Here is a 17,699-nt window from a genome sequence, read left to right as displayed (position 1 = left end):
TTCATTAGTCAAGGATGTTTTGGTGGTCGTAGCTGCTACTTTTAGCTGGTTCTGTTGGCGGCGTGTGTCTGTAACCTCTTTGCCCCGTACTCCACAGCAAGCTGAGGCCGCTCTGGCCTCCCCGCCCCCTCCCTCTGCAGCGGCAGCAGCGTCCCCTGCTGTCGAACCCACCGCAACACTAGCGGGTACGAACCCAGAGGAGCCGCCTGGCACCCCTCAGGCCGACTCCCTTAACAGCCCCGTCCCCGTTCCCGACCCCCAGCCCGAACCTGAGCTCGCTCAGCCCCCAACACACGACCCCCACCAGTTGCTTCCTCCTGGCCCAGATCCAAAGGTACCAGCACATCCGGAAGCTGGACCCGCTCCCGGCCTGTTTCGGCCCGGTTCAGCCCAGCTCTCTCTTTTTCAACCTTGCCTGTGTCTATCACTCTTTTCTTTGACTCCTCCCACTCCACTGTCTGCATGAATGCTCCGCCCACCCCACGCGTGTGCTGCGTGTGTTCCTCTGACACTACGCCAGACACTGTGTAACTGGTACACATGCACCACAGGAGGACGAGGGCCCGTTGCATAAGTAGATGTGCAGTCTCCTCCCATGGTGCCTCGTACTTCCTCTTGCATGGCTCCTAATTTATGATGTTTCTTGCAGCTTGTTCTGTCTGTAGTAGGGCTGGGCGATATATTGAATATTCATGTTATATTTGTGATGGCGGTTTAAAACGAAGCAACTTTGTGAACTTGTGATTTAATTTAATGCGCTTTCAATTTGAAAATACATTGTTATTAAGGTGCGGTCCCATTAGCGAAATTTCGTGGGCAGGTTGACTATTGACTAGTAATTGACTAGTTTTCGTCCTTGTCTTGCGACCCACGAGAGCGTTTTTATACCATTTTTAATTTAAATGTAACAAAAGTTTTAAGATAATTAGGTAGTAATTAGGGCTGACCGATATATCGCATGCGATTGTCACGTGCATTTCGTCAGTAAAGCCGGTTCCCTGATTACCGCTAAATCGCCATCACCTGCTTTCAAATTGAGCTCCATTTAATAGACAGAGCCGTAGATCACTGACAAGCTACGCAATATCGTGTTCATTATCGAAGGCGATTCATCTGCAATATGAACTCGATATTGCGTAGCTTGTCAGGGATCTACGGCTCTGTCTATTAAATGCCGCTCCATTTGAAAGCAGGTGATGGCGATTTAGCGGTAATCAGGGAACCGGCTTTACTGACGAAATGCGCGTGACAATCGCATGCGATATATCGCCCAGCCCTAGTAGTAATTAAGAATTTAAGAATTTGAGTCTTTTTCAAATTTGAATCATTTCCTCAAATCAGTACAGACTGTCCACTAAAATGAGTCAATTCATGTGATTCAACGATTCATTTGCGCTGTCACTAAAATGCTGCGTTCATGCCATGTCGTAATTACCGTAATTAAAAGATGGCAGCTCGTGACGTTACTCTCAGCTGTTCACATCCTCGGACTCGGAATTATGTGTTTCTATGACAACACCGTCAATGCCAAAATTAATCTGCAGCAGGCACATGGTACAAGTCGAAGCTCTCAGAAAATTCTGAGTTTACAAGTTGTAATCACAAGTTCTACGAGGATGTGAATGCATTTTACAAGTCCGAAGCTCGTAATTATGGTAATTTCGACATGGCGTGAAAGCACCTAAAGTTTTCAGGTTTCACGAGTCATATTTTTCCGTATATTGAAATGCTTTAGCAAAAATATTATAAAATAATATTTTATATTGCTATCATTTGCTTCAAGCACTAATATTTTCATGCAAGTAATTTTCCATATATGTTAATATAGTTTGAATATTAAATTATGCATAATTTAATTAATATTTAATATTAGATATATTACGTGATATTAATAAATTATTGTATTGTTAATATATAAATAATTTCTATGTATTTATAGAATATATATATATATATATATATATATATATATATATATATATATATATATATATATATATATATATATATATATATAGCTTTGTTTTGTTCATTTAGTGAAAAGCTGTGTAAAGCATGATTGTTAAAACCACAATTATTTTTACTGCATTTTGAATGTACTTTGCTGTTTTAATTTAAATAATGATTCCTCCATTTTCATTTTGCGATATTTAACAGCGTCAAAAGAAATTTGTTTTTTTGTTTGCTTGTTTGTTTTTAGCTGTATCGCCTGGCCCTAATCTGTAGTGATAGCTGTAATTATAGCGTATGGCTTTGACCTGAATCACAACTGTACGGACGGCCGCTAGATGCACTGTAGACGTGTCACTAAATTGCAAACGGACCTTTCCCTGATTTGCAAGAATGAACTTCTGTAGTTGCATGTTCATTTAACCTGCAGACAGTACTTACAGCAATGTAAAAGGAAAACAACTGATTCTGCATAATGTCTTCATAACCAGTGTTTCTTTTCATAGATGAAGACGTTATGTTAGAGCTTTTATGGATTTCACTGTTAAATTGTCTTATAGGAGGCGTTGGACCTTTTACAGCTCTACTGTCTTCAGGCTATACTTTAAAAACTTGAGAAGGAGCCTTTCAAGAAAAGACATCTTTATAGCTCCACTTGGTCATATTATAAATTTATTAGATTTCATTATTAAAGATGAGGAATCAGTGTAACCAAGTTGAGGTGTTGTACATTTTGAAGGGCTTCTTATCAAAACTGTAGAAATGTAGAGCTGGGTAATAAACTGATAAGATGCTTGTTTTTTATTGCATATAAGGTATTAATCCTATATTAATGTTTTTTGTTTTGTTTTTTTCTGATCAGGTGTGAGTTTAATTTCAGTGCTTGCAAGGCACCACTGTGTTTATACTTATCAAACATCCATATAAATATGTGTGTATATATGTGACCCTGGACCACAAAACCAGTCTTAAGTTGCATAGGTATATTTGTAGCAATAGCCAACAATACATTGTATGGGTCAGAATTATTTATTTTTCTTTTATGCCAAAAAATCATTAGGATATTTAGTAAAGATCATGTTCCACAAAGATATTTTGTAAATTTACTACCATAAATATATCAAAAATTGATTTTTGTGAGTGTATATGCATTGCTAAGGACTTCATTTGGACAACTTTAACATTTTCTCAATATTTTGATTTTTTTTTTGCACCCTCAGATTCCAGATTTTCAAATATTGGCCAAATATTGTCCTATCCTGACAAACCACACATCAATGGAAAGCGTATTTATTCAGCGTGATGTATAAATCTTTTTTAAAAATTGACCCTTATTTTGTGGTCCAGGGTCACATATATACATTTTATTCTTTACATATTTAAATTAAAATTTCTTCTAATATTGTTTTGTTTCTAACCTTATGCAGTTGTTCTGCAATTGTAAAACAAAGAATTTTTGATTAACTTTTATTTATTTTCATTTTTTGTTGTTCATATTAGTGAACATTCTAAGATGACTATCTATAGCCGCTTTTGCACTTTTAAAATGGCTTTGCAATGTGTTGATTTCTTGCACACAGCAACCAAAGCATAAAACCGCTCCTAAAACTTTACCACCTTGCAAGCACTAGTATTTCCATGAGGAAATGCTAATCTAGTATTTTTATATTTCATTGCAGTTCATTTTAAATCCTTTGCCTGTTTTTCACCCTTAAAAATATTCTTATCTTGGATCTGTTTTCATTTCCTCTAACGACTGAGGTTCTTTTTGCGCTAAATTCTCATATCCAGTTTGAAACTTTTCTAGCAATCAGGCTCTGACAGTTGACATTTAATCCCTCACAGATGTACAAAAAGGATCTGTACAGCATAGACGAGGCGGTGCGAGTGAACCACGGTGTGAAGCCTCCCCCTCCCCAGCAGCAGCAGCAACCTTTAGGCCCCCCCACCTCGCTATCCTACAGCCACCAGCCTGTCTACCAGGACCAACAGCCATACCGCCAGTACGACCACCCGCCTTATGGCTATGACGGTGGCGGCTACGCACAACCAAAGCCTCACAATTACGACCCGCACCTGCACTACGACAACCGCGTGCCTCACTACAATGAGCAGTGGCCCCCTTACGACCAGCAGCAGACTTCACCCCAACCGCCACCTGCGTCCGGCTACTCTCAGGGCCACCAGCCGCCTCCTCCACCTCTGGGGTACGAACCCCGCTCTCCGTACGAGGATGGCCCCACCCGGGATTTCAGCCCCCCTCAGTCCCAGTATGATGGTGTGCCCCAAATGGGCTATGATAACCGGCCACGGCACTCTAAACCTGCACCGGTGCGCTATGAAGAGCCCCCGCCTCTGCCCCCACCGGCCACCTACGATGCCCGCTCACCTTTCGAGTCCGAGCCGCATGGTTTCCCAGGCAACGCGCATCGCTCCCCAGATCCGCCAAAGCAGTATTACGGTGACACTGCAATGAGACCCTCGTACAACCCTGGCCCTCCGAACCGAGCGTATAAAGCAGCCCAGCACGAGCCTGTGATGAACTCGGAACCTCCCGCTCCGCCTCCCAAACCTGAGGCCATCTTGTCTCCAGGGGAACCGCCTCACCCGGCAGCCTCCAAACAATTGCCGCCTCCTCCCAGGGATGATGATGATGAAGACCCTGCCATGAAGCCCCAGTCTGTGCTCAACAGGGTCAAAATGTTCGAGAACAAGCGTTCTGTGTCCGTAGACCGAGCCAAGGACACAGCGGATGTAGCTGGAATTAGGGTATGTTTCGGTCCTCTTGATTTTGAACCTACACTTTTCCATTGAGCACTATGTTGTTAAATAACAATTTATTATGTTTATTTGCAACATGCGTAACGCCTTAGCCTTAAGCTTAATATTGTGGTGAGCACCCTATTATGCTTTTTCAGATATTACCTTTCATGTATTGTGTAATACAGCTGTTTGATCTTTAAAACTTTGCAGACCTTTTACATTCACAAAGTCCAGATAAATGGAGTAATTGTTTCCCAAAAGAAAGAACTGATTCTGTAAGAATAATAACAATAGTCGTCAATAATTTGAAACAAATTGGCATTGCCAATGCTAGCCTATGGCCTTCATTGCCTACCCACAAACAACGTCTACTTCGACTCGCCCTCAAATTGAAAAGGTAAAGCTGACGCCATTGTTGCTGTTCATATCACTGTTTAGCAAGTGCTAATGAAGCCTCCGGAGCTGAAATTCAGATATCGTAATGGCCTTTTCGTTTCACACATGCACTGTAAGCGATAGATCAATCGTAACAAACTGGGCCATCTGACCAATCACACCAGACTGGGCCAATCAGAGCAGAGTAGATGAGACAAAACAGACTGGGCCATCTGACCAATCACACCAGACTGGGCCAATCAGAGCAGAGTAGATGAGACAAAACAGACTGGGCCATCTGACCAATCAGAGCGGAGTAGACCAATCGCAACAGACTGGGCCAATCAGAGCAGAGTAGACCAATCGCAACAGACTGGGCCAATCACAGCAGAGTTGACCAATCGCAACAGACTGGGCCAATCACAGCAGAGTTGACCAATCGCAACAGACTGGGCCAATCACAGCAGAGTTGACCAATCGCAACAGACTGGGCCAATCACAGCAGAGTTGACCAATCGCAACAGACTGGGCCAATCACAGCAGAGTTGACCAATCTCAACAGACTGGGCCAATCAGAGCAGAGTAGACCAATCGCAACAGACTGGGCCAATCAGAGCAGAGTAGACCAATCGCAACAGACTGGGCAAATCACAGCAGAGTTGACCAATCGCAACAGACTGGGCCAGCTGACCAATCACACCAGACTAGGCCAATCAGAGCAGAGTAGACCAGACAAAACAGACTGGGCCATCTGACCAGTCGCAACAGACTGGTCCAATCAGAGCAGAGTTGACCAATCGCAACAGACTGGGCCAATCACAGCAGAGTTGACCAATCGCAACAGACTGGGCCAATCACAGCAGAGTTGACCAATCTCAACAGACTGGGCCAATCACAGCAGAGTTGACCAATCGCAACAGACTGGGCCAATCAGAGCAGAGTAGACCAGACAAAACAGACTGGGTCATCTGACCAATCAGAGCAGAGTAGACCAATCGCAACAGACTGGGCCAATCAGAGCAGAATAGACCAATCACAACAGACTGGGCCAATCAGGGGTCATCAGATCAGTCAGAGTAGAGTAGGCTTTCGGAAAGGAGGTGTTTAGAGGGACTGAATCCTTTATTGAACCATTTCAGACACTGAGAAATGAGGTGATGTTGCAATATATATTATGAGAAAATTAAAGTGTTTTTTTGACCTTGAATGCATGTAAATCTATTGTAGGAGACCTCGAAAACAAAATTAGGAACCTTTAAAATACGCCGTAAAATTAAATCAACTCTGATCAGATTACATATGGTCCCTCTCTATATAGTGTTGAAGTAACACTGAAGCAGAGTTAAAGTTAATGAGATAATTAAGTGATTAAGTTATGATTGAGCATTAGTGATGAACACCTGCTGTTAACAAGCATAATCACTGAAGAGAACCACAATAACCACAAAGGACTTCCAGCCACAGCCTTAGATGAACCCAACTGAAGATAATATACATTAAACCTCTCAAGATCTGATTAAACAACTCCACAAACAGTATGTTATCTCATTAAATGTAACTCTGCTTCAGTGTTATTTTAACTCTATGTAGAGAGGGACCATATGTTCTCTGAGCAGAGTTGATTTAACTCTGGGGATTTTGCTGTGTAGTGACACTGTGTTGATAAAACGGATGTACTTTCTTCTTCAGCCCACAGATCTCCCAAAACCTGTGAGCACCCCCGGTCCTGTGCTCAAAGCCAACTCTCTCAGCAACCTAGAGCAGGAGAAACCCTCTTACAGGTACAAACTCATACTGACACTACCAGTCTAAAGTTTGGAGTCGGTTAAGATTTTAATGTTTTTGAAAGAAGTCTCTTATGCTCACCAAAGTTGCATTTATTTGATCAAAAATACAGTAAAAAGTGAAATATTTTTACAGTTCAATGTATATGTACACCTACAACCTTCAACCAAGGCTTTATTTAGTCTGAATTGACTGGAAGAGTCATTATCCGGACAGTGTGGTGTAAACCAGAAGTAATATCAGCTATTTGATTGGAAGTTACCACATTCATATACAAACTTGGATTCAAAGTGCAAATTAATCATTTGTTTTATTGTTTAAAAGGTTTGGTTTCAAATTGCATTGTGTTTCACACACTATCTTCACACAAGTGCAGAAATGTATTGTAGTGAATTATGCAAATGTAGTCCTGTAGTGCCCTCTGCTGGTTGATCTTCCATTCTGGAAATCACCATTAGATGTTACATAATATGAAGTTGCACTTTTTCATTTTGATTATTTTCTTCTCCTAGAGCTCCAGAGCCCCAGAAACCTCAGACGCGTGTAGGGGACGACGTAGTCCGCTCCAACCACTATGACCCCGATGAAGATGAAGAGTACTACAGGAAGCAACTGTCGTACTTTGACCGCCGCAGCTTTGACAACAAGGCCGTGAGTCAACCCAACACTGGAGTCAATCGCTTCCACGAGCCGGCCAAAACATCTCAGCCTCAGATAGGATATCCTTTCGCCAGGTACCGTCTAATGCTAAAAAGACATTACTTATTCTTGTATTGGCAGTGCTCTTGTGTATGTCATACACACTCTTCCAAACACTTACCACTTCAGGACAGAGTCTGCGGAGAAGGTGAGTCCTGTGGACAAGAGGTACGAGCCTCTGCCGCCCGTCAACCCGTCGCCTGCTCCATACAGCCAGCCCACACCTGCTGCTCCACCCACATCCCTGCCCAAACTCAGCAACATAGAGGGTGAGAATGAGTCTCGGATGTTTCTTCTATTGTGGTACTTTTGGCCATTAAATTTATATATTTTATATTTACTATGTTACTACTTATTGTCCAGCAGTGTTTATACTAACATTACAGGAGAGTTCTGCCATTTTTTTTTTTCTTAATTTCAAACATTTTTGGAATAAAATGTCCAACTCATAGCTAGTATTTTATGTAAAATACACCTAATATTTTCACACTTATAGCATCATTTTACAAAATGACTGAAAATGCGCTATAAAATACTTTTGTGTGTTTGGGAAACCCAAACCCAACAGGCTTGATTAGCGAACTATTATTTATTGAAAAACTATTATTTTTATTTTTAATTATGGAGTAATTTCACACCATAAAGTGTTTTTTTTTTTTTTTTTTTACTTTTATGTAATAAATCATTAAAAATGTTTTTTTTTTAAGTGTAGCTCAAATGCTAAAATATAAACATTCAAAAATTAGCAAAAAATGAATCATGATAAAAGTTGCCAAGACAGTGTAAATGCACAATATGTAAGATTTTTTGGATTAAAATATCCAAAAATCACTAGAACATTGTTATATATTTTGTTGACTTGTGTACTTGCACTATCCCAGATGTTTCCATGAATGTTTAAATCCAGAGAAATAAGCAATTTTAACCAGGACACGGACCGTGTCCGTGCGTTGCCTATCAATGACGTCATACTCACGTTACCCTCGATTTCTCATTTTATTTTGAAGAAACTATGGAAACATCAAAGACGGTTTAATATATTATATTTTATTAGACAGGCGAGCAACTGTTTAGATACATTCATCGACAGAAACAAATTGTTATATAGCTCAACGCGTTTAGTCTTATTGTTTGAATCGCATTTTCTTGATTTACCGCAAGTACCATGTTTTACCATGATTAATATCAATCCAGCTTACTGCAGTGTGCAACACGTGTTTCATATCAGCCGCCGAGCGAATGCAGAGTAGCATTATAACAACTTTCAACACACAACGGCTTTCAGCCACACCCCGCTTTATACTACAGTCATGTTAATAAATCTTTAATACATTAGCGAGTCCGGTTAGATTCTTTTCCACTGGCTGTAGACGTGAAGACAACACCTCCCATGATTCCGCAAAATCAAGGCGTCATCAAGCTACGCCTTAGTTTTGAATAAGCGACCTCTAGTGGTGAAAACTTACAAAGTGTGCCTTTTAAATGTGACTTGTATAACAAAAATAAAAAGATTAAGTACTTTAATGAAAAATAAAAGTTGAAGAAGCACCCTCTCACGGAGTGAATGGCCATATTGTGAATGATATATTGCCATAATTTCAGAAATCAATGCCAATACCAATGAAATTGTGTGCTTTTGATACCACAGCAAAAACTAAATGCATTGATTTTAAAATGAATATCATCTAATCTCCAGTGAACTCGCTGCCAGATCCTCACAGCTCCCCCAAAGCCAAACCAGACCTGTCGGCTCTCAGAGCTCCCACCCGGGACGATCCCATCCAGACCAGCTACCTGCCCCCGAAGTCTTCTGTTAACGGCACTGACGCCCCTCCCAAAACGCTAGGTGTCCCTACCAGCTACAACCGCTACGTCCCCAAGCCTTACACCAGCACCGCCCGACCCTTCGAGCGCAAGTTCGAGAGCCCCAAATTCAACCACAACCTGCTTCCCAACGACACACAGTCCAAACCTAGTGTGAACAACAACCTGAAACCTCAAATCTCACCCCAGCCCCAGGACACCGACAGCGGGGTCGACACGTTCACGCGCACCATGGACAACAGGCCCAAATATCAGCACAACAACATCAACGCCATCCCCAAGGCCATCCCCGTCAGGTAAGATGATGAAAGCCAGTCCAGTACATCAGCCAGAGCCGCATTTACTTCCTCTGTTTAGCGGACAACTCACTGTCATCTGTTTTCTAGCCCTAGTGCACTGGATGACGATGATGAAGATGAAGGTCACACGGTGGTTGCCACGGCACGGGGCATCTTTAATTGTAACGGTGGGGTCTTGAGCTCCATTGAGACAGGAGTCAGCATCATTATCCCGCAAGGAGCCATCCCAGATAGTGTGGAGCAGGAGATCTACTTCAAAGTGTGCAGGGACAACAGCATTCTGCCCCCTCTGGACAAAGAGAAAGGTCTGAATCCTTCAGCAGAGTAGCTGTTGACTTTTGCTTGTTTTATTTTTCTGCTTGCGTTTTGTTTCAGTATGTTTTTTTTGTTGTTGTTCGTTTGAAGTATTGTAGGGTTTCTTAGCTTTGATGTGCATTTACACTTCACACATTAGGACAAAAACTACTTTAGAAAAACATGAAAGACTAGCTACAAAGACAAAGAAAAACATTGTCTGCTAACAATAACATTTGGCACAGTATGTTTTGTTCAAGGCCGTTCACATCAAGTTCAGTGCATGACAAAATGTTAGCAAAATGTTAACTTGTTTCCATAAACATTAACTTTTTGTCGTTTGCATACATGACTGAATTGTTCAGCATGCAAACTAACCTGTTTGCCTACATCCTTTAATCCTACCACATACCTAAACTTAAAGGATTAGTTCACTTTCAAATTAAAATTTCCCTAAGCACTTTCTTCAGCTCATACTCGTGACCCCCATTCACTGCCATTATAAAGCTAGGACACGTCAGGATATTTATTAATATATCTCAGATCATATACACCTAGGATAGCTTGAGAGTGAGTAAAGCTTGGGGTAATTTTAATTTGAAAGTGAACTATCCGTTTAAACGCTACAACAACTAACTATTGATGCAAAAGTCATAGTGAATATGTGTTCCTCATACCAAAGTGTTACCAAATCTTTATCAACCCCAATCTTTGAGGTAAACGGTAGTGTAGGTTTTGAAAGAATGGTGCACTGTTGCTCTTGAATTGTTTGTCTGTGAAACTTATTTTACCATGTATTCTTTGACAGGTGAAACTCTACTCAGTCCCCTGGTGATGTGCGGCCCTCATGGTCTGAAGTTCCTGAAGCCCGTGGAACTGCGTCTCCCACACTGTGCGTCTATGACCCCTGATGGTTGGTCTTTTGCTCTAAAATCCTCCGACTCTTCGTCGGGTACGCTGTCCTTTCTCTCTGTCCTTTGATGGGTCTTTTGGGATCGGGATTGAAGCGATCTTGGAAGAGGCTTATTCATCTTTAGGTTTTGTTTCATTTTCTGGGTTCTCTGAATTAACATCTCACACAGCCATCCTGATCACATGACGCTTTTTATCGTTTTATCACCGGTCTCAATCACCAATGTCTCTTCAGCTTTTATTCATTCACAATTAATCCATAAAATATTGTTTAATGTGACTGGAACGGACCACATCTTTTGGGAAAGACATCCAGGAGTGACTCCTTCTAAATTCTCATCCTGTGTGGATGAATACAAGAATTGCTTCTGATCATGTGGCTGTAAACAAGAAATATGGATGCCATATGGCATTTGCTATTTTTAACCTTTTTTGCTTAACCAAATATGGTTATCACACCCATAAATAACCAAACTCTGTGTGTGTACAGAACTGGATTAAGTGCTCAAAAGAGGAGTGACAACTGATTTAAGCTGCAGTGTGAAAATAGAGTAATTGGGTTCAGTCTGATCAGGTTTTGGGAAAATGTTGCAAATGACAAACATTAATTTAATTTGCCGAACTGAATCACCTAAATTGTTGTGTACAAATACAGGAGTCACTCCTAATCTCGGCATGGTGATAATGTGGTGTCTTGTGGCTGTAAACAAGAAATATGGATACCAGCAAATTAACCTCTTTTACATTTGGTATTTTGAGTGAATTTGGTTGTCACACCCGTAAATAACTGAATTCAAGTGTGAACAGAACTAAATTAAGTGCTCAAAATGGGAGTGACTGCCAAATTTAGCTGCAGTGTGAAAAGGGCAAGTCTAAACAGAGTAATTAGGTTCAGTGTTATGTTTTGGGAATAACAGCCAAATTTAGGGGATTCAGCCAGTTCTGTCTGTAAGAATACAGGAGTCACTCCTGACTTCGTGATGGTTGACATGGTGATAACATTGCAGGCAGTTAATAGAAAATTATTTTTTCTATTTTTGTTCGAAGTCTTCCCCGGAGCAAATTCAGTTGTCACTCCTGTTAATAATCAAACTGTGTGTAGAGAATTAAGCACCCAAAAAGGTGTGACAACTGAATTTAGCTGCAGTGTGAAATAGGGTTGCACGATTAATCGAAATAAAACACAAATCTACTTTATGAAATATATGTTCTGCATGTTTAAGAGTGAAGTTTGGCACTGTTCATTTACACATGAGCGGATTAAATTATTAAAATGGTAACACTTTTCAATAAGATAAGTTTACACAACAACAATGTGCTAAAAAACTATAGTCTTTCCTTTGCGTTTTTCGTGTACAGGTGACAACGTTGTCAAAATGACCCCCAGTCACACGGATACGCAAAATCGACAAAAAAAAACCCTGTATTATGCTGCCAGGCCAGTAGGTGGCGATGTAGCTTTGTAAAGAAACACTATGTGCCTATAGACTGAACACGTAATATGTATGTATATAAAGTCACTGTTTTCACAAATTTGAGTTTTTGAAGTTTAGACAGAGATAAAGTATTTTTTTAAAACTTGCACTTTGAAACCCGTTCAAGTTTGCATTTTCAGGCCTCCAAAACGCTGTTGTTTGAACGACCAAAACGCATTAAGTCTTGTTTTTAGTTGAAAACGGTGTAGTGTAAACACAAGTTCATGAAATATTAACAGACACAACCCTAGATTTTAATAATGTATTAAAAAATTAAATGCTATCATTGTTAGTTCATGTTAACTATTGTAGTTAGCTAATGTTAACAAATGGAAGCTTCAGGGATGTGATTTTTCAGTTTATATGGATTTCCTTATTTTCCGCCCTGTAAAGTATGATCCATATGAATTGCGTACATCCGAGAAAAGAATGATTGAAATTGCGAAATGGCCTTAAACAATTACTAATTAAACTGCAAAATGTTACGTTTCTAATACATTTCTTGCGCTGACTGCTTCTAAACAGCACTGCACGTCTCCATGAGTTTGTGGTGCCATCTGCAGGACACTATTAGCATGTTAGCCAGGGTTCAATATATGGGGTTGGGGGTGTGGTCAGGTTTTCCTTTTTTTGTCTTTAGTTGATCACATGGCTGAACCTTATTGTTAAGTGTTACCATTTTGATTATTAAATTAACTTTCTTTAAATATTTTTATTTTACACTGAAATATTACAACAGTGATTTATGAAACTTATTTTGTTTAATATTTTTAGAATTAATAATATTAGATTTTTGTATATTTTGGTAACACTTTACAGTAAGGTCCCATTAGTTTGAGTTAGTTCACCCAAAAATGAAAATTCTGTCATTAATTACTCACTCTCATGTTGTTCCAAACCTGTAAAGACCTTCTTTCAACACAATTTAAGATATTTTTGATGAAATCCAATGGCTCAGTGAGGCCTCCGTTGACAGCAAGATAATCAACACATTCAGATGTCCAGAAAGCTACTAAAGACATACAGTACAGTCCAAAAGTTTGGAACCACTAAGATTTTTAATGTTTTTAAAAGAAGTTTCGTCTGCTCACCAAGGCTACATTTATTTAATTAAAAATACAGTAAAAAAACAGTAATATTGTGAAATATTATTACAATTTAAAATAACTGTTTTCTATTTAAATATATTTGACAAAGTAATTTATTCCTGTGATGGCAAAGCTGAATTTTCAGCATCGTTACTCCAGTCTTCAGTGTCACATGATCCTTCAGAAATCATTCTAATATGCTGATTTGCTGCTCAAGAAACATTTACGATTATTTTCAATGTTGAAAACAGTTGTGTACTTTTTTTTTCAGGATTCCTTGATGAATAGAAAGTTCAAAAGAACAGCATTTATCTGAAATACAAAGCTTCTGTAGCATTATACACTACCGTTCAAAAGTTTGGGGTCAGTAAGAATTTTTATTTTTATTTTTTTGAAAAGAAATGAAAGAAATGAATACTTTTATTCAGCAAGGATGCTTTACATCGATCAAAAGTGGCAGTAAAGACATTTATAATGTTACAAAAGATTAGATTTCAGATAAACACTGTTCTTTTGAACTTTCTATTCATCAAATAATCCTGAAAAAAAATATTGTACACACATATTTTGTACAGTTGTACACATTAAATGTTTATTGAGCAGCAGATCAGCATATTAGAATGATTTCTGAAGGATCATGTGACATTAAGACTGGAGTAATGATGCTGAAAATTCAGCTTTGATCACAGGAATAAATTACTTTGTGAAATATATTCAAATAGAAAACAGTTATTTTAAATTGTAATAATATTTCACAATATTACTGTTTTTTACTGTATTTTTAATTAAATAAATGTAGCCTTGGTGAGCAGACGAAACTTCTTTTAAAAACATTAAAAATCGCATTGGTTCCAAACTTTTGGACTGTACTGTATTTAATACAGTTCATGTGACTACAGTGGTTCTATCTTAATGTTACGAAGCGACAAGAAACAATTTTGTGCGCCAAAAAAACTAAATAACGACTTTATCACACATGAAGCCTCAAAGCTTTTGTTTCAAATCAGTGGTTCGGAGCGTGTATCAAACTGCCAGTCACGTGATTTCAGTAAACGAGGCTTTATGTCATAAGCGCTTCGAAACGTTTTGAAATTTCAATGGATCACGTGACTTTGGCAGTTTGATCCATGCTCCGAACCACTGATTCGAAACAAAAGCTTTTTCATTTTTGGGTGAACTAACACTTGAACGCATCAACTAACAATATGCAATACATTTGTCACAATATTTATTTAATAAAAATACAACTGTTCATTAAGTTCACGTTATGTGAGGTGCATTAAGTAATATTAACAGATACTATAGAGCAGTGGTCGCCAACCCATCGATCTTTATCACTGTTCCAGTAGCTCGCGAAAACAACAGAAATATGAGTGCAAAAATACATTACATTTCTCCAGTCATTATACTGTATTTTTGTATTTATTTTTCTGTTATTTTCGGGAGCTACTGGGACAGTGATAAAGGTAAATAGCCCACATTATGTCTGAGTCAGTAAACGGCCGTTAACAAAAGGCCAGAGACGCTGAAGACGGACGCGAAGAGGAGAAAATTCTGTAGCAGGCAGAGCAGATCACTGTTCACGATGCTCGAAATATAGAAGAAAATATAAATATTGAATTAGGGGTGAAGGGTTATATGAATGCATCTCTAAAATGAATTACTGTCTTCAGAAAAAATTCGATGGTATAATTGCATTTTATTTTCCTCTTACCTCCGAATAAAGTAGCTAATTATTAGCGCATTTCAGCTTTGTTTACAGCGGTAACCAAGGAAACGCTGTATCACTGCTGCTTCATAAGCGCCACCTGCTGTCAGAGAGTGAATTTGCGTCTCATTCAGCCTGTTGTTTTTTCTTCTTTTTTTGTGTAGTAGCATATAATTTCACAAAGATAAAGTCAGACCGTTCTATTTTTGCTTTAAATCTTGAAATTAAATCTCAATTAATTCAAATAAAAAAAAAAACTGCTCATGCAATGTGATAGCATTTTTGTTTGGATTGTGATTAAAAAGCAGTGGTTCCTCTAATTTGAAATGGCTATGTATTTTTGTTTATAATAATAATAATAATAATAATAATAATAAATATCTGCAACCAGTATGAGAATTGGCCAATTTGCTTTTAAAAATAAATAAATAAATCAGAATCTAAATTGGCCACGAAAAAAAATACTAAATATAATATGGGCTGTCTTTTTCTATCAAGTAGATCTTGTCTTTCATAAAGGTCGAGGTCAGGGATCTTGGCCATAAAAAAGATGGTGACCACTGCTATAGAGTATAATAATATATAAGTAAATGTTGAAAATAACATTAAGCTACACTACTAAATGCTTTAGAAGTATTGTTCATTCTTAGCTCAAGTTAACTAATGTAGTGAACTAATGTTAACAAATGAACCTTATTGTATATGTATGATAACATTTTGGGTCAAATTGTGAACAAGCACAGCAAAGCTGAAACCTTTTTACATATTTTCTTTTTTAGATTGCAATTTTTATCAGAAAAATCACAATTCAATTCAAAATCATCTGAAACTTCAGGTAATTATGTTTTCTACACAGAGTTCCTCATGATGTTTCTCCTGTGAATATATCCACAGGTGACCCCAAATGCTGGCAAAACAAGTGTCTACCAGGAGACCCCAATTACCTGGTGGGCGCCAACTGTGTGTCCGTGCTGATCGACCACTTCTGAAGAGAGCAACAGCTGGTCTGTTACTGAGCGTGAGCGCATGGACCCTTCTCCCAGTTCCTCTGCTCAGGAGGAGGGATTTGCACCACTTTATGAAGTATTAATTCTTTCCACTTTCCTTTGATGGGCTGAAGCATCGTCCCCAAAAACATCTCAGAAGATGTCGCAGACGGCACAGTCGCTACGGAGCGCTCTTTATCCTATTTCCTTTGGTTTTTCCTCCCTTTTTTAAGTTTGGTTTTGCCTTTTTCTTTACCTTTTGGTGCTTGAAGACTTGCAAAAAATAACTGAATAAATAAATTAATGAAGAAATCTAATGGAATGCATGACCTGTGCCACAGACAGTCTTTTTCCCCAAATTATTAGAAAAGTCTTGAACGGAACCGGAAAAAAATAGATGGAAAAATTCATTAGTTTTACGTAATACAAGTGAATCCTACTATTTTGCTCCCAAACAGAAACAGAAAAGCTGATGTATGTAGAGCTTTTTTGTTTGCGAGGTCATCGTGGAACGCTGTAACGGATTGTCACGGATCTGGAAAGCATGTCGGTTTCGAGAAAATGAAGAACAATTGAGACTTTTTGAAGTGAAGGAATGTGACTGTTGCGCTCATGGACTTCCCACTCTGGCTAAAAAAACAGAAACGAAAAAAAAAAAATGGGCTCTTTCTCTCTCTTTACGTTTTGAACCGATCTTTTCTAGCGATGTTTTACCGTAGATAAACATTGACTGTGGTTTTCCGAAACTCCTGCTGTCTAGAGATCTATGCATGTGCTATGACTCAGGTCCAAACGCCTGCTACTAAGTTGAGTACACAAACCTACCCATCATACACTGCAAGCAGTGATGCCTTATCTGCATTTTTTGTTGTTACTTTGACCCGAAAGACTAGCAAACGTCGAATTTCTGTTACAGGAGGAAGTTACGAAGGATACGAGACTCTCACGCCGTAATGAAGTGGGATATTTAGCACACCAATAATGAAGTCTGATCAACAGGTCTGCTTTTTCACTGCTATGCATATGAAGTCAAAGAATATACCAGAACACTAGGATATGTTTCAATTACAGCTGTATATATTGTGCTAGCATATGGCCTTGGTTCGCTGTAAATGACCTTTTGTACATCTTTGTTATTTTGTATAAAAATGTAACATGGAAAAAAAAAAAAGTTTCTTAAAAAAAAAAAAAAAAAAAGGAAAACTATAACATTGGTTATGTTTGTATTCCGGTTATACTTCTGAGCCTTGGAATTTAACTTAGCAGTACGGAGAAAATTTAATGGAATAAAAGAAAAAATGAAATAGTAAATGCAACGAAAAAGGACGTTATCTTTTATACCAACGACATATATATACAAACACTACGTAATGGCATTTTTAACAGTTACAGATACATTTTTATTATTTACAAACTAGAAAAGTGCTCGGTTGAAATAATTTAACGACTCTGTACTTCTTCAGAAGGGTCTGCTTTGGTGGGCGGACCCTGACTTTATTTGTGATACTGGATGCTGTATTGTGTGCCCTGAAATGTATTTT

The 17,699-nt window shown here is 38.8% G+C and overlaps 1 protein-coding gene across 8 annotated transcripts in view; it reads left to right on the top strand.

Moving 5' to 3' along the window:
• tjp1b (tight junction protein 1b) overlaps positions 1-17,361 on the top strand; it is a 163,847-nt gene extending 146,486 nt beyond the window's left edge. For 5 of the 8 annotated variants that reach the window (XM_067380318.1, XM_067380321.1, XM_067380317.1 and 2 more), the window contains 9 exons: positions 98-334; positions 3,796-4,719; positions 6,778-6,869; positions 7,386-7,607; positions 7,702-7,841; positions 9,269-9,692; positions 9,783-10,000; positions 10,798-10,941; positions 16,067-17,361. In XM_067380318.1, the coding sequence (XP_067236419.1) occupies positions 98-334; positions 3,796-4,719; positions 6,778-6,869; positions 7,386-7,607; positions 7,702-7,841; positions 9,269-9,692; positions 9,783-10,000; positions 10,798-10,941; positions 16,067-16,161 (2,496 nt within the window). In that variant the 3' untranslated portion in view covers positions 16,162-17,361. The remainder of the gene's footprint in view (positions 1-97; positions 335-3,795; positions 4,720-6,777; positions 6,870-7,385; positions 7,608-7,701; positions 7,842-9,268; positions 9,693-9,782; positions 10,001-10,797; positions 10,942-16,066) is intronic. The other 3 variants (XM_067380323.1, XM_067380322.1, XM_067380320.1) reach the window with 3 other exon arrangements.
• Positions 17,362-17,699: the final 338 nt, after the last annotated feature.

This window comes from Chanodichthys erythropterus, chromosome 24 (genome assembly GCF_024489055.1).
Source record: "Chanodichthys erythropterus isolate Z2021 chromosome 24, ASM2448905v1, whole genome shotgun sequence".
Classification (NCBI taxonomy): Eukaryota; Metazoa; Chordata; class Actinopteri; order Cypriniformes; family Xenocyprididae; genus Chanodichthys; species Chanodichthys erythropterus.
This window is presented reverse-complemented; position numbering and strand designations above follow the sequence as displayed.